At 49.3% G+C, this 22,679-nt stretch overlaps 2 protein-coding genes across 10 annotated transcripts in view; both read left to right on the top strand.

Annotated features, from left to right (window-relative positions):
- The first annotated feature begins 1,022 nt into the window (after positions 1–1,022).
- On the top strand, positions 1,023–7,199 carry MYL4 (myosin light chain 4). Its single transcript, XM_083809041.1, has 7 exons — positions 1,023–1,247; positions 2,076–2,103; positions 4,099–4,248; positions 4,785–4,958; positions 5,320–5,397; positions 6,043–6,083; positions 6,949–7,199. Exons 1-6 carry the CDS (start codon positions 1,149–1,151, stop codon positions 6,069–6,071), a joined length of 558 nt encoding a protein of 185 aa, XP_083665167.1. The 5' UTR covers positions 1,023–1,148; the 3' UTR covers positions 6,072–6,083; positions 6,949–7,199.
- A 3,318-nt stretch (positions 7,200–10,517) lies between these two features.
- CDC27 (cell division cycle 27) overlaps positions 10,518–22,679 on the top strand; it is a gene marked incomplete at its 3' end in the record, with an annotated part of 32,963 nt that continues 20,801 nt past the window's right edge. For 4 of the 9 annotated variants that reach the window (XM_083808901.1, XM_083808900.1, XM_083808904.1 and 1 more), the window contains exons 1-4: positions 10,593–10,753; positions 16,636–16,711; positions 20,022–20,169; positions 22,154–22,279. In XM_083808901.1, coding sequence (XP_083665027.1) covers positions 10,727–10,753; positions 16,636–16,711; positions 20,022–20,169; positions 22,154–22,279 — 377 coding nt within the window. In that variant the 5' untranslated portion in view covers positions 10,593–10,726. Of the gene's footprint in view, positions 10,754–16,635; positions 16,712–20,021; positions 20,170–22,082; positions 22,280–22,679 lie in introns of all 9 variants that reach the window. The other 5 variants (XM_083808903.1, XM_083808902.1, XM_083808905.1 and 2 more) reach the window with 5 other exon arrangements.

Here is a 22,679-nt window from a genome sequence, read left to right as displayed (position 1 = left end):
GGAGGAGCTGCCCGGCTCCTGCACAGCCTGGGAGTGAGACAGATCCTCGAGCCTGGAAAATACCACCCGAGAGCGCACACACAGCTGCATTCTGCATACCTACGTACACGCACAGCTCGGGGGTATATGTATCAGTGCGATGCTCGCACCCTGCGCGCATCCTGCAGGCTCCATCCCGCAGGATCCTGTTCCACCCAGCGGCTCGCAGCCGTCCCTGCAGCCCAGGCGGGCATGGGAGCAACGAGGCCGTGCAGCATCTCCCGAGCAGGGTTGTGCTCCCGTCTCTTGTAAATAGCTTCTCCCCATTTCCGTTACCAAAAAAAAAAAAACCAGGTCTCACTTTGCTCTCGGTGCAACCCCACGCTCTGCTGCAGCCTGGCTGCGTTTAAGGTGGTGGTTTAGGATCTCTCGGTTTGCCCCTCCAGCACCGTTTGCCAGGATGCTGAACCTTGATGGTTTCTTCTGGATCTTCTTGCAGGAACTTCCCAGCTGCCAGAATTAGCCCTTGCTATAGGGGTGGGACTTTTTATTTTTATTCCCCTCCCAAAAAAATAAGCAAGGCCGCTTTTGGAAACCTCCCCTGTCCAGGTAGCGCCCAAAGCAGCACATCCAGCACCGCGGGCTGCGATGGGGATGTGCAGGAGGAGCGCAGGGGGAAAGATCCTGAGCTGATGGATTAAGGGTCACACCGTTTGCGTCGCCCTTGTTAGCCACCCTGGTGCAGGCAGATGTGTCCTCTACCCACAGCATGGCCATGCAGCCCCTCCAGCACCTTCTCCACGTTGCTTTTTCCTTGCCAGGCACCCGGGGCTGTCAGCGTTTAGGTTTCTGGAGCTGTTTTAGCGAGCGGCCCCCGTGCAGCCCACCCGGCGCAGGTGCTGGGGGGGACATCCCCCCTCTCGCGGCTGGTGGCTTCGCCGCGCGGGAGCCGATGACAATGGGCAATTGTCGAGTTGGGGCCCCTCTCGTTTGAGTTTTCTTCCTTTTATAGTAAGTAGCAGTTGCTCCAGCAGCTGGCCTGCCCCTGCGGGGTGAGGACAGGGCTGGGTTTATAAGGGAAGGAGCAGCCCCTGCCTCTCAGCCCTCCGCTCTATTGCTTCGCCAGCCCGGAGGACTCAGCCTTGAACCACTGCAAAGCTCCCAGCGAGATGCCGCTCAAAAAACCCGACCCCAAAAAGGATGCAGCCAAAGCGGCTGCAGCCCCGGAGGTGCCCAGGGAGCTCGCCTTCGATCCCAGGAGCGTGAAGGTGAGCGAGGGACGGAGGCATCGCGTGCCTCCATCGTGCCGTCGCCTGCCAGGCGCGGGCGATGCGAGGCACCACGCGAGTTGGCGTCAGCCCTTCCATCTAGGAGCTGGGGTTGGGAGGGGAAAACGATCCCGCTGCGTTGATGCAGCGAGCTGGCAGCGACGCTCTCCTCGCCGGGGGGGGGTTTAATCCTCCCCCATCCAGCCCTGCGTGCCGCGGAGCTGAGGAAATCGCGCTGGCTCGGGCTGCGGAGCCAAACGCCCCGCAGCAGCTCCGGGGCCCCCGCAGCTCTAAAAGCATTTCTGCCACCCGCTGCCTGCATCCTAAAGCACTTTGCCCCCTCATCGCCTCCTCCACGGGATGGCACCTTTTATCCAAGTCCCCACAACGGGAGCTCATTTTTGCTGCGATTCCCCAGGTTACGGTTACATTTTTAAGCCCGAGCTGCGGCAGGGGGGTTGTTAAGAGCAGGCTCAGCACAGAGGCTGCTTAATCACTTGAACTCGGGGTCAAGCCTCGAAATGACGTCCGTGCTACCCTACCGTGGTCCGAGCGTCCTCCCTGTGCCCGCTGCACCGCTGCTGGCCGTGCTTTCCATGGGGATTTTGGTTCTGTGATGAGGGTGGGAGCGTTCCTGGGTATGGCATGGGCACGGCACGGGCACAGCACGGGCACGGGCATGGCACAGGCACAGCATGGGCACGGCACGGGCACGGCCACCACCCTGAGCAGGCTGCAGAGCCCGGGGAGATGCCCAAAGGCAGGGCTGAGCCCCTTCGCTGCCCCCAGCACCGTCCTCACGCCCTGCTTGTTCTCTTCTCCCGACAGATCGAATTCACGGCAGAGCAGATCGAAGGTAAGTGCGGGCACCACCTCCCCCTCAGATGGCATTAGACACGGGGAGCCCCCCCTCCAGATTTTTCTGCAGCAGGAGATGGGAAAGGAGGCAGGAGAGGAGGGGACCAGGAGCTGGCTCAGGGATGTGGCTGGGATTGAGACGCCAGGGAGCAGAGAGCAGCCCCTGGCTCCTTGCTCTGCACTGGGGGCACCCCAAATGAACGGGATAATCCCGGCTTCACAGCCCAGCAAGGAAAAAAGGCGTTTTCTGTTCACGGGGAGAGATGCAGCCTGGTGCACAGTCTGGGGTTTGTACTGCAGGAGCAGCCTTTGGGACACAGAGACAGCCCCGTGCCCGATCTGCGCGGGGCTTGGGCGTTCTCATCTCTCACGGGAAGTTCCAGTGCCTCGGTGCAGGCCAGGGGAGGGACGAGATCTGAGGGCCTGTCCTGCTGGGAGTACTGGGAGGAGCAGAAGAGTGCTGTGCAGGCTCAGCCCCCAGGCCGGGTTTTGAAAGGAGAAAAGAGAGAGATTTGGAAGATATTTGGATTTAAGCTGCAGCAGTGTCCCCAAGCGTGTGATGTGCTCCAGGTTATCAGGCCCTGGTGCTGGGGCAAGAGGGGACATCACCGAGTGTCCTCTTGGCCCAGGGGCTTGCAGGTGGTGTTGGCCCTCCCTGGGTCCCCCCAGGTGCCACCTGCAGAGGCAGAGCCATTGCGAGGTCAAATGGGCAAACAGCAGCACCCCGAGGTGCTGGGCAGCCCTACAGGGACACAGATCCATGCCATGGGCACCATGGGGACACATCCAGGGGACGGTGAAGTTCAGCAGAAGATATAAGGATGCCAAGTAGCAAACCCAAAGCCCCAGGCAAGGATAACCACCAAACCCAAAGCAATATATCCCAAACCATCGCGTCTCCGACCCCACACGGAGACCGCGACCGTCTCATCCCGCGTGCCAGCAGGAGGAGCGGCTGCTCTGCTTCCAGCGAGCTAGTGCTGGGCATCATGAAGGAGATGGACCAGAATCTGGAGCTTGATGAAGCCATGGACATTACACTCACAGCTCTGAGCATCCACATGGACTGGCTGGAAAGGCTGATCGCCCACTTGGGCGAGTCAGCTGCTTAGGTGGGCTCACGGGTCTGGAGGCAGCAGGACGAAAGCCAGGAGTTGGTGGAGCATCTGGTGCAGGAAAACCAGCGTCTCGCTGCCCACGAGGGGCAGATGGAGAGGCAGGAACCAGCCGCCAGGCTCAGGACCCTTGGCTTGCCCCAGGAGGGTAAGGAGCTGGGGGGTTCCCGGAGAATTGGGTTCTCCACGTTTTGCACCTCAACGCCAGCAAGGAGCCTGCTGGAGGGGAGAAGCCTTCTGGGGGAGGCAGCGACGAGGCTCTGAGCTGCAGAGGAGCGTGGTTGGCCATGCAGTCAACATCTGGTGGCCATGTAGGCAACATGGGGACCAAAGAGAACCCAGCAGTAGGTTAGGAAGCTAAAAAGTATCATGTAAAGGAGGAGAGAGACCCTAATTCTTCCAAATTTAGGCTTCCCTCCTGCAGGTAAAAGGTAACACTCAAAGGGGTGATAATTTGAGCTTGGAAATGGATCTCCTGTGTCTTCCCAAGCAGGGCTGGTGTCAGGTGTGGTCTGCAAGGCTGGGTGGACGTGGTGACCCTACCTGAACACGAGCAGTGCCGCGCGGTGCCTGCATGGCCGGGTCTGGAGCAGATGGGGCACTGCGGGCATGGTGGGGGTGCGGAGGGAGGGTCGTGGGGTCCCCGGGAGGCCTGAGTCAAGAAGGAGAAGAGCAAAGGGGATGATCTGCAGCGAGGACAGCAGCCTGCAGCTGGTGCTGCCAGCACAAGGTGGTGCAGGAACCCCGGCAGGATTCATCCATCCAGCTCTGTACGGGGACTCCCGCGTGTCCCACCCTCTCCTGGCCACCCTGCTCCTGGTGGGGTGGGACACGGGGCCGGCACGGGCAGGGGGCAGCCGAGCTCTTCCTCCCCGCAGAGTTCAAGGAAGCCTTCAGCCTGTTCGACCGCACGCCCACGGGAGCCATGCAGATCAGCTACGCGCAGTGCGGGGACGTCCTGCGGGCGCTTGGTCACAACCCCACCAACGCGGAGGTGCTGAAGGTGCTGGGCAAGCCCAAACCAGAAGGTAACAGCACACCGGGGCCGTGGGACAGGGTGGGATACGCAAACCCAGACAGACAGTGGAGGGACATAGCCCCTGGAGCCCTGCAAGAAAAAGAAATTAGAAAGAAAATGATGCAGAGAGGCTTCATTCCTGCGTAATTTCTTCCCACCCAGCCCCGTACCATGACTGACCTAAGGGACAGGCTGTCCCCAGTGGGGACGGTGGCAGCTGATGCTAGCAGACTGGATCCTGAGCTGGAAAACTGCAAAGCAGCGCAACCCAGCCAGTCCCACTGCAGCCACGCTGCTCTGGTGGCTGAGGACCTACCCCCTGCTTTGAATTTTGGGCTAATACCAGCAACCCGTGTGCAGTCCCCAGCTGATAGTTAGTCCTTGTATGGATCTTCCCGTCTTGAGTATAACGTCCTAACAGTCCCATCACCTTGTGGGTCTTCTCAGATGGAAATGAGACCCAGAAAGGTTAAGCAGGAGGTCCTCAGAGGGTGAGTTCAGCCTAATAGGGTTCATCTCTGACCTCTTCTCCTCCTCCCCTTTCAGAAATGAACACAAAGGTGCTGGACTTTGAGACCTTCCTCCCCATCCTGCAGCACTTCACCCGCAACAGGGAGCAGGGCACCTTCGAGGACTTTGTGGAAGGGCTGCGCGTCTTCGACAAGGAGGGCAACGGGATGGTGATGGGGGCAGAGCTGCGCCACGTGCTGGTCACGCTGGGTACGGGCTGCCTGCGGAGGGGAGCAGGCCACGGGCCACCCGGGAGCTCTTTTGGGGCAAATAGCTTGGGTTTGTTGGCTGGAGAGACCCTGCTGCTTGTAGGCTTCTGTAGGAGTTGATGGCTCCCAAAGTCGTGGCTTTTCCATCTGAAGCCGTAGCTTCATGCGTGACCGAAGTGAGCTGGAGAGTCCACGTCATCCTCGACTGTCGGACAATGGCCACACCTTGGTCTTCTCTGCACAATCTCCCACCTATTTAACCCCCTTTTCCTTTACTGGTGGCTTTGGCTCTCTGGAAGAAGGACGGGAGGGTCACAGCAGGGCCACAGCCGTCCCCTCACCTCTCCATCCTCCTCCTCCAGGGGAGAAGATGACAGAAAGCGAGGTGGAGCAGCTCATGGCAGGGCAAGAAGATGCCAATGGCTGTATCAACTACGAAGGTAGGAGCAAGAGGTTCCTGCTGGGGTTGTCCCAGACACAGCGGTCTTGTCCTAGGGCACGAAATGTGTGAGGACACTGGGGATCACTGAGGGGAAGGTGTGGACCATCCTCGAAAGCCTCTCCAAGGAGAGATGGGATCCCAGCTGGGGTGGGAACACAGCGGTTGTGCCAGTGATTCCCAGAAAAGGCTGCTGAAGACAGCATGTTTCCAAGGGCTTCGGGACAGATTTATCCCCAGTGCTGGCACTGTTTTGCTGCAAGCCATCAAAAATAAACAAAGCCGGCATCTTTCACAGCAGAAGCTAGTTGGGAACGTTTGGAGACGCAGGTTGCTCGTGGCTCCAAGAGGGCGAAAATCTGGCATGAACTCTGGGAACCCCTAAAATGGGAGAGCATTGAGGAAAAGAGGGTATCCATTCCCCACGGCCTCAGAAAACCGGGAATAGTGGGACTGGCTTGTCTCCAAGAGGGGTTTGGTATCTCTCCAGATGGGTTTGGGGTGGGAAGTGGGAATAGAAGGAGATATCGTGGTCTTGGCAGAGCATCTCTGCCAAGGCAAGTCCCCTTTGTCCCTGGGCGCCCTGGGGACCTCCGCCCCCCAGCTCCCAGCAGGGTTTTGCTCTCATTTCTCCTTTCCTCCTCAGCTTTTGTCAAGCACGTCATGTCTGGCTGAGTCCAACTTCAGGTGAGTCCATCAGGGTCTCCCCTCTTTGCTCTGACATTGGAGGCCCTGCCTAAAAAACCTGCACGTGTAACTCGTGCTGGTGGACGTAAATATTTTAAAAACTGTGACTGACTAGACGCCAAGAAAATATTAAAATATTAACTACTTAGCACAGTAGTTCAGAAGTTTCCTTGTTAATGCTTAAAAAAATACCAACGTTCCCATTAACATTAGAAAGAATATGGAAAACGCACCCTTGCTGCTTGTTAAGCTTTTTGCATTCCTCTAAGGCTGCCTGAGGAAAACAGATAAACAAGTGTCTTATAGGATGAACTTTTCCTCTGAAATGTATTCAGTTTAAAAGAAAATCCAAATTACTAAGAGCTGGCCCCACTCACCCCTGCCAGTTTCTTATGCTTTTATCTCGCTTTTTTTTTTTTTTCTTAAGCATTTTTCCTCTCCTCAGCTGTGCAGAGGGCAGCAGGGAAAAAAAAAAAAAAAAAAAAAAGACCTTCAGAAACTGCTAAATACACAAATTAAACATTTAAAGATCTCTTTTATTTCTTCCCTTTGCAAATCTCTTTAAGCATCAGAAGGTTAAAGCCAAGGCAGACAGAAGTCTGAACTTTGAATGTTCGGTGCCCATTTTATCTTGTTTTCAATCCCTTTCTCTCCGGCTCCTGTTCATCAGCTCAGCGATACGGGCAGCTGGGTGGCAAATGCTGCCAGGGAGACGCAATTCTACCCAAAACTATTTGCACTAAACTTTTTTTTTTTTTTTTTAATGGCATGGAATTATGGTTATTGACATTTGGGGTTTATCTGGGAAGCGGCGCTCTCATTGCACGGATTCGTTGCATTAAGCCCTCTCACGGTTGTCTCCCAGGTTCTCGGAAATGTTGGAACCCACCCGAGCACGAACTGTGAGATTCCTGCGTCCGCGTCCCCTCTTCCCCAGATGTCCCCTGTTGGCAGAACATTCCACACGAGCCCCAGCGCAGATTTAGCCTCCGTGCATCTGCCCAAGCCTCGGTATACAATGGGATAAGTCCACGACTTGGTTTTAAACTCTAAATTATCCTTTTCAGGTTTTTCCTGTGACATTTATCTCATTAAATCTCATTCCATCCTTCCTTACCTGTGGCTTTGGTCTGGTCAGTGGAGCAGTGGATGGGGAGACTGGGGCTACCCGTGATCGGAGCTGGTGGGATGTTCTCGCAGCATGGGAAGGCTTCGTGACCTCGAGAAGCGAGGGAGGAATTCAGACCGGGCGTGAGGGTCTTTGCTCATCGCCCACCCTCAACGTGGGGCCAGCAGCTGGCCGTGTCTTGCTACTAGGGGTTTGAAGGCTCGGAGCAAAGTGAGAGTGAGGGACAGGTTGCATGCAATGACCCCCCGTTCTTAGGACACACCTCTCTGTGTTAAAACCAGGCCTTTTTTTGGACCTGTAGCCCATCCACCCTACAGCACGGTGCTCCACGAGCACTCTGTCCAGGTCCAGGCTGAACCATACCACGACGAGAGGAGGGACCTGCTTGGTCCTGCTGCTGTCCCCCATCACAGGAGAGAGCAGCGGGCACCTTCTCCTTGATCCATCTGTCCCAGCCAGAAAAGGGACAGAGGAGCCCAGAGGCTCTTTTCCATTTATTTCTTTGTTTATTTTTTTTTAAACAGAGAAAGCATTAACAACATTATTTCTTTTCTGTACGGTCCTGTACAGGCGGACAGCATGTCCGCAGCCAGAAGCTCCCTGGGGGCTGTGTGAAGTGAGCTGCCAGCTCTTTTCCTACCTGCAGAAAATCATCCTAGCATCCCTAGAAGTGGTGAATAATTCATGACAGATAACTCAGCCCCCCATCAGCAGAGCACCTGGGAGCAGATAATGCTTTCCTTTGATTTGCTCCATATTTCCCTGTCCTCACGCCATGGCTTGGACTAGAAATTGGAGGCGTTTTGCTTCGCCGTGGCTGCCTTCAGCTGCCGCTTGCTCATTTCTGTGCAGTGACTGAGTTAACAGCTGCTTTCAATTCCCACTGCTTGATAGAAATGCTCGTAAAAAGCAACATAAGCTGTTTATAGATGTGAGATTAGATTTTTAGCTCCTGTCCGTGGTATTTCTACAGCTCCCACTAGGGAGAATCGGGGCATTTCATGCCTTTAGCGTACTACGTGTGTTCTAAGCTGGTAAAGGACCACGGTGACAGGGCGAGAAGGGACACTGCTTGCTGCACTTACTCCGGGGTCACATTTGCCCTTGCCACCACCGTGGCGTTGGCTCCCGCAGAGGAACGTGCTGTTACAGACGGGAACGGGGCAGAGGCGAGGGACCTGCCCCAACCTGCAGGGGAAACGCACAACAGAGGCCGGTGGCCCCGCTAGCTGTGATGTGCCTGCCCTGGCAAGTCAGGAGGCCGTGCTCTTGCTCCCGTATGCAGAGTGCACGCCTTGCATTCAAGCCCCCAGCTTCTGTGCAGATAGGGATGACACTAAATGAAAAGCAGAGACTCCTGCAGACAGACAGGCAGAAAGGGAGCAGTGGAAAATGATGGGAAGAACTAGATAAAAATGCAAGGGCTGAGAAATCCAGCCTTTGAAGCACTCCTGGGGTAAGTCAACCATGCGTCCCTCTGGGGACCTGTTCTGTCTCTTTAGGGTAAAACAAAGCTGATTTGTACTGAAGCAGGTTGGAACGATGCACTTGAACAGGTGCAGCATATAGCTCTGTATCTGTCCAGCTGTGTACCTCTACATGTGCCTTTGTGCCCTGCCTCCTTTGGAAAAGAAGAGGATGCCAAGGAACAGACAGTTTTAGTCCCATGGGCATTTACACAAAGCATCTGTTGACATCGGCGAGTGACCCTATATGCAGAACTGCACTTCGGGGCCAGAGGCATCCCTATAAATTGAGATGTCCCAAGACAATGGTCACGTGCTGTGCTCTTTCATATTTCAGATGCTTTTCTTGGAGTCCAGGAGACTCCAAGAAGTAAAAATACTCCCCCACTCAAAGGAGAGACTGCGGCTCTATCTCCTCAGCCTGTGATAAGGCAGACTCATACCAAAGATGGTCCGGATGTCAGGAAAGTCAGCGCTGCCTCCGTGAAACGGGAGAGACAGATGGAGCCAGCTTTCCTCCTGGGGAGTTATCAGCTGCACACGGCAGGGCAGAGATTGTGATAAGGGTGATGAGGACGGACTGCGTGCCTCAAAACGCAGCCTCGCGCACGCACACCCACGTACGCACACCCCACCGTCACCATCATCACGGCGGGTGATGCCAAAGGCCCTTCGGGGAGGGAAACACTTCACCGTGTTTGGGGCAAAATGGCTCAAATCAACCTGGTAGGGAGCCAGGTATCTGTCCTTGAGGAGAGCACTGCTTCGTTTTATTTGTTCCAGGTCGTGGACTGAAGCAAGCTTTTTCTTTCTGTGCCAGCCTGCCCACACCCTGAAAGCAAACACCTGCAGATTTGCTGGAGCGATAGCAAACCTGTAAATAGGCTTTTCAGAAACACAGAGACCTGCAAAGGGACCGGGGAAGCAGGCAGACCAAGCCTTCCTGCTCTCCACGCAACTTCTCAACATAATCAACGTGCACAGAGCTTTATTCTCGTGTAAAGGAGCAACCTCCTGCTCCCACAGCCGCTCTGCCGTGCTCAGCAGCACATCGGCGGGTGCCAGGATCTGTCCTTCAAGGAGTTGAGCGTGAGTGTAAGAGGAGGGAGGGAGCAGAGCCTGTGAACAGCGGGGTGTGTGTATGTTGGTGGTGTGTGGCTGTTTTATTACAGGAAGCCTGTGAAGGGTGTTGGAGGACGGTCTCTGTGAGCTGCAGGTGGCTACAGATAGGTGAATATTTTTAATAAACCGAAGTGTAGCTGTGCATCTTTATTTCATTATTTTGGGAAAGGAAGAGAGCCCTCTCTGTACCTGGCGATGGGAGGCAAACTGGCACCTTCACGCAGATTGAAATGGCCATTGTCAAGTTACCCCCCTTGCCCCTGTGGACATGGTGTGAGGGAGACCCCAGGCCGCTGGTGAGGGTTGCCGAGGCTTCCTGACAGACAAGACACCCCAAGAACCCCATCTTTTGGTACAAAACGCAAGTTTTAATCTCCTGTGGTGGCATTTCGAGGGAGGAGGGCCTGAGGCAGCCGCCGCCCTGCTGCCTGTGAGGGGCAAAAGCCGCCCGACTCTGACGGGGTCAGCGCCCTCCGCGCCCCGCCACAGAGCTCGGCAACCTCCGGAACCACTCGGGCGGCTCCGGCGAGCGAGGCCGTTCCGCCAGCACTCGGCTCTTTCCGCGAAGCGCTTCGGGTGTTTCCGCCGAGGCGCTTCGGCTCTTTCCGCCGAGGAGCTTCGGCTCTTTCCGCGGGGCGCTTCGTGTGCTCCTCCAGCAGGCTCGGCTATTTCCGTCAGCAGCTTCGGCTGTTTCCGCCGCCAGCTTCGGCTGTTTCCGCCGCCAGCTTCGGCTGTTTCCGCCGCCAGCTTCGGGCGGCCTCGGCCCACCTCGTTCCCGGTAACGGTCGCTGGGAGTTTAAATGAGCAGGGGCCGGGCCGCGCCGCGCCGGGCCGCGCACTGAGGCGGGGCCGGGGCCGCCCCGCTCCGGGCTCGGCAGCGACGAGGAGGAGGTGGCGGAGGAGGAGGAGGCGGCCGGGGGAGCAGGATGACGGTGCTGCAGGAACCCGTCCAGGTACCGACCCTCCTGCGGGCCGAGCTCCGGCTCGGGCTTCACCGCCGCGCTCCAGGCCCCGAGGCCCGGCCGGGCCTAGCGGGGGGGGAGCCGGGGCCTGTCCCGAGGGCCGGGGGGAGCCGCTCGGGCCTGGGGCCCGCGGCGCTGCCCTGCCTCGGCCGGGCCTCGGGGCGCTCCGGCAGCTCCTCGCCGGCTCCTCCGGCCGTCCCGGGGGGGCTGCCGGGCTGCGGCTGGCCTCCGGGTGTCCCTTCGCCATCCCCCGAGCGGCCGGGGGGAGCCTCCTGCGGCCTTTCCGCCTCTTCTTCGGCTGCCCCGGCCCCGGGCAGGCGGCCTCCCCTCGGGAGGTGGCGGGCTGCGTGCAGAGCAGGCCGCTTGTGCTGCCCCTCGGGGGACCTGTTGATGCCTCTCCGTGCTCACCTTCCTGCCTCTGCTGCTGGCTCGTCTGGAAAGCTCGCAGTGCAGACGGAGGACGTGCCTTATTCCCGAGGAGTTTGTATTTTCAGAGCCGTAGGAGACCTACGGGAGAAAATAACGTAAACCGTGGGTTTCTGCCGTATTTCAGTCTTGCTGCAGTTGCCCTGATGGGCTTCCTGCTCTTTTTTGCAGTCTTCCCATCCAAAAGGTGTGATTCACAGGATAAGTTGGCTGTTTCTTTCCACCTTTCCTCTGTACTCTAACTCTTCTGTAATTTTCTGTTAATGATACCATAATCTAATTCACATTCCTTTTTTTTGATTATTTTTACATCTTAACAGATTTTTTTTCTGGTTATATTGGAAACGACTTACTAAATATGCCTTGGTTGTACAGGAATTGTGCTCTGTAATGCGCATTGTGAAAATCCTCGTGTTTGGCTCTCCGCTCTCCTTTTAAGGAAAGGAGGATGGGGAGAGGAAAGAAGGACTTCTTGCCTGGAAGACCACGCTGCTGACTTGACCCTGCCTGTGCAAGATAGTGGCAACGATGGCATTCTGGTAGACTCAGGGTTTGCGTTCTCGATGCCACCGTTCTGCTGGTCCACTTGGAGAGCAAGGGGTCAATGTGCTCCTGGAAATGCTTTTGGCCACCAGCTCCATTTTCTGCTGTGGCCGTACTGATGCCATTGTCGTTACCCTTGGAGCTGGGCTGGTGTTTTGCAGCGCTTGGGTATTCTAGGAAAACATGGGGTTACAGTCGAAAAGGAAGCAAGAATGCATTTCAGAGTGAATGACAGGAAACAATATTTAATGTTTCCAGTGCTGTGCTAATTAGACTAACCAAGTGGAAAATGTTTGCTATTCTGAGAGTTCCCCAATAGAAATGCGCAGTCTTATTTTAATTTTTCAGAGAGATAATGACCTATCTAGTGCGATTCTCAAGCTCTTATCAGCTTGAAAGTTCTGATGGGATTTCACTACGTTGAGTATATCTAGTTAGATTCTGTCTACTTCGAATGCCAAATCACTTTTAGTTGGTGATTCGACTGCTGTTCGCTGCTGTTCTTTGCTGACAGCAATACTGGGAAGTTTAGGATTTGTTACTTGCTGAAGCCTGGGTCATATCTTTGATTTTAAAGACAAAAAAAAGTTGCCAGTGCGCCATCCAAAAACAAAGTTGACGTTTGAGTTTTGCCTGGATCTGCTGTTGCAAGCTGGAGTCCTCTCTGTGCCATGGCTGGGAGTAGTGATGTAGGGCTTGGATCTGTACTGCAGAGGCTTTCCAAACCAGCTCACGCTTGTGTTCTCACTCATGTCATGTCCAACAATCAGTCTCCATCTTGCAGCACACGTTTGGATGAAGCCGACTTCAGCTGGAGTCCATGTATTTGTCTCTGCCTTTCTATTTATTTATTTATTGGCAGTATGTCTGAAAAAGTTGACGCTGCTTCTCATTTTTTTTTGTCATTGCAGAAATTTCTTCTATTTGTCTGTTTTCTCCTTTCAGATGTCTACAGGGCTTGGTATTCTAGGGAAAAACTGTCCTCTTTATGGTCATGATATACAAAGTATGACAGATAAATAATGTGTATATCGTCCTGTAAGTGTAACACCTTAATTATATGAAACTAATGTTGCTAAAGGCATCAAGTACATTGGTTAGATTTTCTTTTAATTCCTCAAACTCTGGTACTTTGTCTCATTTTGTGTAGACAACAGACCGTTATTGTACTTCCTGACGTGGTCAACTTAAAACTCTTCAGCTCAGACATGAAGCCTTGTATCCCATGCACATTTGGATGCCTTCCAAATATTTCTGAAAAACATCTTGGAAACAAATGAACGCTTTCCTTGGAATTTGGCTTTTCAAGGTGATCATCTGCTGTGACCCACTCGAATAGTGCTTGAACTCCAAGATTGCTGTCATGGCTGAAAGCATGCAACACCGCTAAGCGTCTGATTATTTAATGGAGAAAGTTTTCGTAACTAGTAAATGCAGCAAAGTTTGTCTCTGAAAATTTTCTGCTCGCCCCGAACAAATCTTAAAACGTGATAGAAACTGATCAATTAACATGACAATAGGCTGTAAAGCTCTGAAAATAATTTCCAGGGCCACGTAACTGTCAGAGGTGTCCCCTTATCCTTTAAGAGATCTTGGGATTAGATGTAGGGTGATACTTGGACAGCGCACAGGATTTGCTGGATCGCAGATGAATGTGTGAGCCAGCTTTTATTTTCTTGCTTTCCTTTCTGAGGATGCCTTGCCATGGAGCTGTGGTTGGTGTGGTAGTTTGGGGATTCTCTGTTCACTTCATTTGCGAATTAATGTATGTAATCAGTAGAACAGCTGACTAGGACCTGGAGGTTTTTATCCTGGAAGCCTGATAAAACTAGGAAATGCTTCAGGCTCCCCTCCTGTCCATATTTGCTCGTAGCCCTGAGAACAGACGTGACAACTGAAGTGTCTTAACTGCCTTGCACACCCCCAAGGAGGTAGCTTTTTGGATCTCAGCTGGCAGGTTCCATCTAAACTTCGATCACTACCACGGGGAAGAAACTAAGGCTGCATTTGGACTGTATTTGTGGCTGTACTGGATTGTCCTCCTCCAAAGTCCCTTTGGGATTATATAGTTTTTATTGGATAAATGCCTCTGAAGTTTCCTGCTCCAAACCACCGTGGCGTGGGTTAGCAGCTGTGTGCTGCTAATGCTGGGGAGATGCAGCGACCCCCCCCTGGAACAAACCGAGCTGCTGCTCTGCGAGGAGATGGATGTTCCTGTCCCAAGCTTGCTTCCTAAAGGGCGCTGTAGAAATGCTCGCTTTTGGCAGCTTGAAGCCAAGTTGTAGCTCAGACATCTGCTGTCTTCGCAGAAAATCCTGGTGTAGGTCCGGCTGCTGCCCTGCCACCTTCCTTCCCTCATCCTGCTCTTGCAGGACAGCGCATGCAAGGATCCGGTCTTCAGACTTCATTCGTTGAAGGCAGGATTCCAACTTGCACCATTTCAGTTGCTAAACGATAATTATTGCTTATTACCAGCTGGCTTTTTGCTTGCTCCAGGACTCGGCTCAGCAAGGATCGTCGCTTGAGCCAGTCTGTAGCGTGCCTTTTATCGTGTGGCTGCGGTGTAGCCAAAAACGACTTGGGTCCCCTCTTGGCCTTTGGCAAGGTTGTTTCTGGCAATTTGCTCTTGTTTGAGAAGTCAAATGGCATTGGTTTCACCACCGCCGCCCCCATACCCCTCTGTTTTGTAAGCATGGTGAGTTATGTCCCTGTAAAGACAGTATTTTTAACCTTAAGAACAGCACAACTCGAATATATTCATCTGAATGTCACTTGTGGCTTGGTAAAGGAAGAGCTGTTTCTGAGAGCAGGAGAAAAAGGAGATGTTAGGCTGCTCTAACCTGGATTTAGCCCAAAAGGTTTTAACACCCTCCTTCTGTTTTGTACTTCTTGTACCATGCTGTCCGAGGGGCACAGAACAATGAACAGCCTTGGAGCTTTTCAAGGTAAAAACAGAGTAATCGCTGCAGGCAGATGCTGAGGCTGAAGTTATCTGAAGTGTGGAATACAGCCAGAGAGAAATAATGTGTTTATATTATTATAATCAAACCGAGAGAATCTGTGGTTAAATACTTTTCACACAGGCTTAAAAAGGACCTGTTGATTTTTTTTAAAATGTACTGCTGGGGCCTACTGGTAGAGGAAAACAGCGTCTCTGTAGAGATGGTGCATAAAATATTCTCTGTAGTAACTGGAAGCTCTGGGGTGTACTGTTCATAAGGGCTGTGTAGGCTTCCCGTGAGGAGAACTCGCACATTTTTCACACCCTGACTTTGTCAAGTTTGTGTTGGAAGAAGCAGCATATGGTCCGTGTAACTGCCTGTGACGTTTGGGTTTTTTAATTGGAATTGGCACTTGCTTTTCCTGCTGGAGATGGCATGACAGGGTGCTTGCTGCTTTAGTTCTGGAAGTCTCGTTTTAGTTTTTGCAGCGTCTGATGAGGTATCAGAAGCTAGATTCTGTTCGTGTTTGCCGTTGCTGATAAATATTGGAGAAGAATTAGAGCACAGAGCCTTGAGTTCATGAGTTCAGACCCGGTTTGGATCAGTTATAGCACAACTCCTGCAAAATGGCTGTGTGCTGGCCTGTGGGAAACGGCTCGGGAACTGGAGCGAGGCTGCCAGATGGGAAGGAACTGCCGTCCTCGTCCCAGCACATCGAACCTCACAAAACAACCCCTGATAAGCATGCATACCGCAGCTTTTAATGGATGGGGAGGAAGGACCGAGCAGATGTTAAAAGGGATTCTTTTTTCCCTCCCGCCCCTTTACTTAGAGTTATTTTAATCGGATCCAAATAAAATCGCTGCATAGTGTAACAAAACTTGCATCCCCCAGCCCTGTTCTTCCTTTTGCTGGACAGCTCTTGCTTTTAACTCTGCTAATAAGGATACCGGGCAGGTAATTACAACAGCTACTCCAACGTGCATGAGGTTCATGCGCCTATATGCGTGTCGGATTTGCATTTCCCTGGAGTAATGCCACCTTGAGAGGTTGCTTGAATACCGACAGCCCCAAACACTAAACATTGAAAAAGGAAGACTGGTGCCCTTAAGCAGGTAGCTGGCTTTGGCCGAATGTGGGCGTACGAGCAAAAAGTAGCCTTCGTATGTGTGTAGGGATCAGTTTGTCCATCCCATGGCATCACATATGTTCTTGTGAGAGCTCCCAACCCTAATCCGCCGTGGTGAAGCGGTGGCTGGTGAGCGAAGACCCGAACAAAACCGTGACAAAAAGCAGTGGATCACTTTAATCTTGGTTCTTAAAGGGACGCCAATGCCTCATCAAGGAAAATTCTGTGTATTTCATATGCTTAAGAAACAGCAGGCTTGCACTGACAACCCAGACCCAGATGTGACTCCTAGTCTTGTCGGTTTTCGGTTTGTCCTGTCTCGAGGTGAGGTGGCTTAAATGGGAAATGCATTAAAATGCGTTGGGTATGCTTGCTTTTTTTTTGCTTCCTTAGGCACCGTGAAGAGCCAAGAGCAAGATGGTACTCTGCTAAACAGTTGGGGATGTTTTCATTCTTAATGCATTGTTATTTGATAGTTGGTGATAAAATGCCTAATTATTTGGTGGTTGGTGACAATCCCTGCTCGGGCACAAGGCTAAAACACTGTAATGAGTGGAAGCGCGCGCTGGCTGAGGTTTATAAATGGCTGTGTATGGTAACCAGTGAGAAACAGTTGTCGCAGATCGGTTTGTGGTATCAGTGCAAAGATGGTTTTGCTTTTAATCTCCTTACTACTAGTAGAAACAACTAAAACGTCATATGTATCCATGTCCTTTCTTCTTGTCACTCCAGGACAACAAAACAGCTTTGCTTTTTGATAGCAAGAGCCTAATGAGTTCTGTAGTTTTAAAGCTTCTCTCTAAACCTAGACTATTTATTTTCTTGTCTTGTAGGCTGCTATATGGCAAGCACTTAACCACTACGCTTACCGTGATGCAGTGTTCCTCGCAGAAAGGTTATATGCAGAAGGTATGTACTTTGCAAACATTAAATTGATGGTCTTCTCAGTTTTGATGTAGGATTTTGAGCCTCTGGTCCTGTTTTGTCTTACTGCAGTCATTGTGGTAATAAAGCTTAACTCTCTGCTTGGGGAAAACAGAAGAATGCTTTGCAGTTAAGTTGGGAAATTAAATCATGTAACAGCAATGTGTTTTTGTTGTTGTTGTACAGTAAAACCTCCTTAAAATTAAATTCAGAGTTGGGTGTTTAAGTGTAATGTTTCTGGTGGTATCTTGCATGGTATCAAATGAGAGGGAGGTTTTTAATCCCTCAGAAGACATGCAATTCGTCAGGTTGACTTGGAGAGATGCAGTCTACAAATTGTCTCGATATTGAAAGCTGTCTTTGCCAATAATCCTGTTTGGATACATTGATTGGTGTCTTAGCTGAAAGAAGTAATTTTGTAATAAAGAGAGAAGAACAGAGAGAAATTGAGGCAGTGAGCATCAGAACATACGGAATATTCATCTCCTGTGGAATTCTTGTTAGCTGTTACTTCATTGTAATGCCATTAATTCTAGCCTGCGTTGTGCACTCAGCAGGCAGCAGCAACACAAATCTGTACTGTTCTGGGTCCTTCAAAGACCACTTCCTTGTACTGTAGTCCCTTTTCTTATCTTTAACTACGTGACCCCAGACAAGCTTTTTGTTCTTCTCTGCTTTTCTCCTTGACAGTGGTGTTCATTTTTTCTCTGTTTTGAAATATGTTGTCCCTTATTCGCTAACGTGAAAACAAAAATAAAACCACCACCATTAAGCTAAAAGAAAAAAAAGAATGTTTTAATTTCAGGCTAAGCAAAACTCCAGTTTCTAACATGAATTAAACTGGGTAATCTATTTCATGATCCGGGTTTTATAATGAAATGTTTTGCTTTTGATGTTCTGCTCGATGTGCCTACTGTGTACTTGATGCTGGAAGCACAAACCTAACCTTTGAGAACTGGAGGGTTTTCCCTTTTGTCAGGGTTACCCATGAAATCTGGAGTCTTCCATCTAGTGTTGAAATGACAAGCGTTATATAGAATATTGTGGGAACCTTCAGATTGTAATAAAGGTGTACATGAAGGAAAGAATTCTTAGGGATGGCTCATCTCCCCTGAACACAGCACATTCTGAGATGCAGGAACATGCTAGATTGAAAGTAATTGCCAAGGATATTGTAGAAATGAGGAGAATCCACTCTGTGCAGCAGCCAGGAGAAAATATATGATGATGTAATGATGCTATCTCTGCAGAATAACACTCTACAAGAATATTTCAGGCAGCTTTTTTCAGTGACCAACAGTGCTGAGAGAGAACAGCATGCTGTCCCTTGGTTCAAACAGTTAACTGTTGATAAAACATCTCACTTCTGGTTAAAATTAGTAGTTATGTTGCAGGGTAGAAGCTGCTGAGCTCAAATACACGGATTCCATAATGACAGTAAGAATCTTACCCCAAGAAGAATTTTAAGTCCCCCTGCAGTTACAGTCTCTGTGGGGACATCTGTGGCGTGGCAGTTTCCCAGGGTGCTTGGATTGAAGCGTGTTAAATTAGTGGATAAAAATCATTGATTTAACTTTAACTTTCAAAAAGATCTTCTGGAGTTTTTAGCAGAAGGATAATAAAATGTCCTTCTTTCTTTGGATCTTCGGTTTCCATTGCCATCATCTGAGTGATGACGCAAGCTTAAAATAGTGTTCAGTGCAGCAAAGGATTTGAGTAAGTTGCCCAAATTGTGTTTTGTACGATGCTTGCACTGATTTTTCTGAAGAGTTCCGTGTAGGCAGACAAGGAAACACCATAACTTGTTTTTCTTTTAGTGCTGACTTCCATCTGCTTGGTAGTGTGTTGTGAAAAGTATAAAGTAGAATTGTTTTTCTAATTGTTTGGAGGTCTGAGAGGCTTGCCATTACAGACAGCCTTCTTTGAGGTAAAAACTTTGCTTAATGGTGGCTTGAGTGAAACTTTGGAGAAGTACAAAGAATAAGGCTAAATAATTCACGAGTATATCTGCAGATCTCTGCTCTGGCTTAGAAACTGGTGAAAGGAGTGAAAAATGAAGACATAGACACTCCACACAATCATAGCTTAACACTCGAATTAACATCACGGCATGGTAATGCTTGCTATTGCCTTTCAAATGTGTGTTCTCTGTTTCAAGTTTCAGCTGACAATTGCACAGTAAGGTTCTAAAGTTACTTTTGGGATTAGGTGCCCTGTCCTTTACACTGTAATCGCAAGTAAAATCAGCAAGTCTGACCTCAGTCTTCAATCTGGATGCCAACTCCAGTTGTTTGAATAGAGCGTTCTCAGTGCAGTCCATAATACAGCTCGGCGGTGAAAGAAGTGGTGAAGCAGACATGATTCAGGCTAAAAACTTCTAGTTTCTGTCAAAGAAAAAGTGTTGGATTTTTTTGTCTCAATCTCGCTGTCTGTTCAGATAGGTTATTTTTCCTGAAGCTTGGCTAAGTAATTCAGAATTTGGAAGCCTGTGACAACTCTGCTTGGGAAGATTTGCAGGAGAGCTTGTCCCTGTTATTACTTCCTACCATAAAATAAATAAAGCATCTGAATGGTAGTTTTAAGCCATATTCCTGATGAAGCAAATAACTGTAGGCAGCAAAAAGAACAAGAATTTATTTTGGGGTAGAGGTGACTGGTAACTGATCTGCTTTAATGGCCACTAAAATCAGAAAACCTGCTTTGCTAAGTCATGTGAAGATACAGAATCAAATGCTTTAGAAAAATAACAGGAATAAAATTGCAAATGGGGGAGAAAAACATTTGATGTTAGCATGAAAAGTGTTAATTAGTCTACTTAGGCTGAAATTGGTCTTTCCTGCTAGAAGTTCTTTTACATAAGCTGTTGTTGTGCTTATGCACAGCTGAAACCTGTGTGAAGTGTTACTCGCAGGTGCTCCCTGATAACACCCTGAGCCAAGTCGTGGTATGGCCAACAAGTTGTTAAAGCAGTTCAGCTCTGCTAGGAATGACTGCTTCGCTTGACTTGCTGGTATTTTAACAACAAGCTGGCTAATTGCTTATTTACGTTGGGTAGCCAGAAGGATCAAAGATCCCTTCTAACAGTAGATGTTAAGAATTGCTCTGACTGTACAAGAAAGCAGCACGTTAAAGCTAGTTTTATGCTAATGAATGAAGAAATACACCTCAGTGGGTAATGACTGTCTAATATCAGTACTTGTTTTCTTGTATCTTGTTTCTAACTGTCTGCTCCCACCAGTTTATTGCATCAAAATGGTAAGCAACCGACTGATGGTTTTTGTTTTATTTCTCTTAGTACATTCAGAAGAAGCACTGTTTTTACTGGCAACGTGTTACTACCGCTCAGGAAAGGCATATAAAGCATACAGGCTCCTAAAGGGACACAGCTGTACTACCCCACAATGTAAATACCTGCTTGCAAAATGTTGTGTTGACCTCAGCAAGTAAGTGAACCCTCTATGTTCTGTTCCAGGGTTACAAATGCATTTTTTTGTTGGAGTTTTGCCTTGAAAGCTGTCATATTGCATAAGCTAGTGGTTCATTGGCCCTTCAACTCTAAAGATTACTATAAGTTCAGTTCATTTTGCTTTGAGATGTACCTAACAAACATTAGCCCATGTTGTACAAACCTCTAAAAGGTATTGAATAACTTGCAAAGGAGTTGTCAAACTGCACAGGGGGAAAAAGAGCATTGACTGCTGAGATGACTCAAGGAGACCAGGCTGGGAAGTGTTTGTTTCGCTCTTGCATTTCTCTGATACTCTTGCTTATTTCATTGTGTTTCCAGTATGAATTTAATGGACAGGCCACTTCCCTCTAACAATAAGCTTGCTCCACTTACCCGGTTAGTGCTATGGGTGGATGAGGGGAAAAGATGTCAGACAAACATCTATTTAGAAAACAAACTAGCTTGAGTCCACACCAACGAATGGTGGCTTTGACATCAAAATTAACCTTAACAGGGACATAATATCAAGGTATCGTGGTAGTTTTCTGGAGTTTCATTGCAAGAGTATGTAAATGAGATTAGGGACTGTAGCCTGACCAATGCCCAGAGACTTTGTTAATGAGGGTATTTTGCTTCTGTGTAGATCTTTCAGATTGTTACAACTCAAATGTAGGAAATAATATCTGGTGGAGATGTTGAATGGAGAGAATAAAAGACACCAAGGGAGGTAAAAACCTTAGTGCAAGAAACTTCAAGTACTGCAGGATGCTTTGCAATAGTCCAAATGTCTTTCTACAAAACAGCTTGTGGTTGTATTGTGTAGGATTTGGGGTGTGTTTTGTTTGTGTTTTTTCCCTTTTTGAGTGGCCCTCTTTCAGTGACCAAAAAAAGGTTCATTTCTTCAGATGATAGGAAGTGAAGTTTGTAGTTCAATACGGTGTGATGCAATTGTGTTGCAGTATTCATGATCCTACCCACAACATGTAACCAGAATGCAGGTCTCTTGGGGAAGCTCTTCTTTGATGCTCTTTTTAGTAGGCAAATCTTGTGACATCCTTAGAGTACTAGGGAAGTCTTGACTTGTTGCATTTCTTTTGACACTATTTTAGCACTTTGGGAGCTATTAGGATACCAGTTTCTTTACCGTGTCTTCTGTTGAAAGGGAAATCATGTTAATGCTCTACTTGGAAAGGTCCCAGTAGAATAAATTTGAAGCTGATTGTTTTCTCCCTTGCTTTTACGAAGTCTGGTGTATGTGTATGATACATCAGCTTCTGAGCTGATTTCAGTTAGGTAGGTGGGATTTCTTAAACATTCTTCAGAAGTTGTTAAATTTAACTGTCATTGCCACTGTTACATTTACATGAGCTCTTTTATAGAGACGTACCTTATTTGCTTGTGGGAATGGTCTGTACTGATAGGAGCATCTACACAGAAGCGTAACGTCATGTGGAAGCAAGAGGAGATTATGAAAGAAACAAAGGCATTAAAATGCAAATCTACCACATCCCAGTACTGGATCTTAAGAACTGAGTGCATGGAGCCTTACAGGTTGTTTCTCATAGCTGGGAAATGAAGCCAAGCTGAAGGGGTATTTTAGAAGACATGTTTTGAACACCATCAAAAAATAAAGCGCTTGAAAGACTGCTCTCCCCTTTGTATTCTACCCAATATCAGGCCCTTTTTGGAAAAATCATGCCGTAGTATGTATTTCTGGTTTTGGAGTGGCATGGTTTCTTTTGTTTTTTCATTCGTTTCTTCTTCCCCCAGTAGAGATGTTCAAAGTATTTTGTACCTCCATGTTGCTAGAGGAATCAGTCATTTATTTAACATTCATTTGCAGGAGCTGGTATGTATGGGATTTGAAACTTGAGAACACTGACAGTGGATTTCTGTTTTTGTTTGCAGCAGGGTGAGAACACTGGACTACCAATACTGTGAGCCTTGTAACCCCTCTAAACCTCTTGTTTTTTAAAAAGGCTTGCAGAAGGAGAGCAGATCTTATCTGGTGGAGTGTTGAATAAACAGAAAAGCCATGATGACATTGTTACGGAGTTTGGTGACTCTGCATGCTTTACGCTCTCCTTACTAGGACATGTCTACTGGTAACGTTACTTTTTTATTTTGCCTTTGTTTTAAAGCTTAGGGGGGTTTTGTTGTTGGATTTTGGTTTTTGGCAGGTGGTTTTTTTGTGTTTTTTCATTTTTTGACCAAACCAAATTTTAGTCAAAAAGAAAAATTAATCTTTTGGTGATTATTTATTTACCTGCTCTGGGTTCTATGGCCAGACCACGTGGTCTGTGCAAAAGAATATGCTAAATCCAGATAGATAGTTGTGGAAACCATCTAGCTTAGGGATGTGAGCGTGATTTCTTTTACCCAGAGCTTTTGACTGCCTCAAAACACTTAATTCCTCTTCCAGGTTAAGCATGTGCCCAGGAGTCATTTTCTTATAACTTAGGGTTTGATCTGTATTCTTCCTGAAGAGAAACTCTCAAAGCCTGT

Source organism: Anser anser, assembly GCF_964211835.1.
Source record: "Anser anser genome assembly, chromosome: 23".
NCBI lineage: Eukaryota > Metazoa > Chordata > Aves > Anseriformes > Anatidae > Anser > Anser anser.
This window is presented reverse-complemented; position numbering and strand designations above follow the sequence as displayed.

Coding starts and splice junctions, on each gene's coding strand:
- MYL4 (XM_083809041.1), top strand. CDS start 1,149: ATGCCGCTCAAAAAACCCGACCCCAAAAAGGATGCAGCCAAAGCGGCT. Junction 1,248..2,075: donor TCGATCCCAGGAGCGTGAAG/GTGAGCGAGGGA, acceptor TTCTCCCGACAG/ATCGAATTCACGGCAGAGCA. Junction 4,249..4,784: donor GGGCAAGCCCAAACCAGAAG/GTAACAGCACAC, acceptor CTCCCCTTTCAG/AAATGAACACAAAGGTGCTG.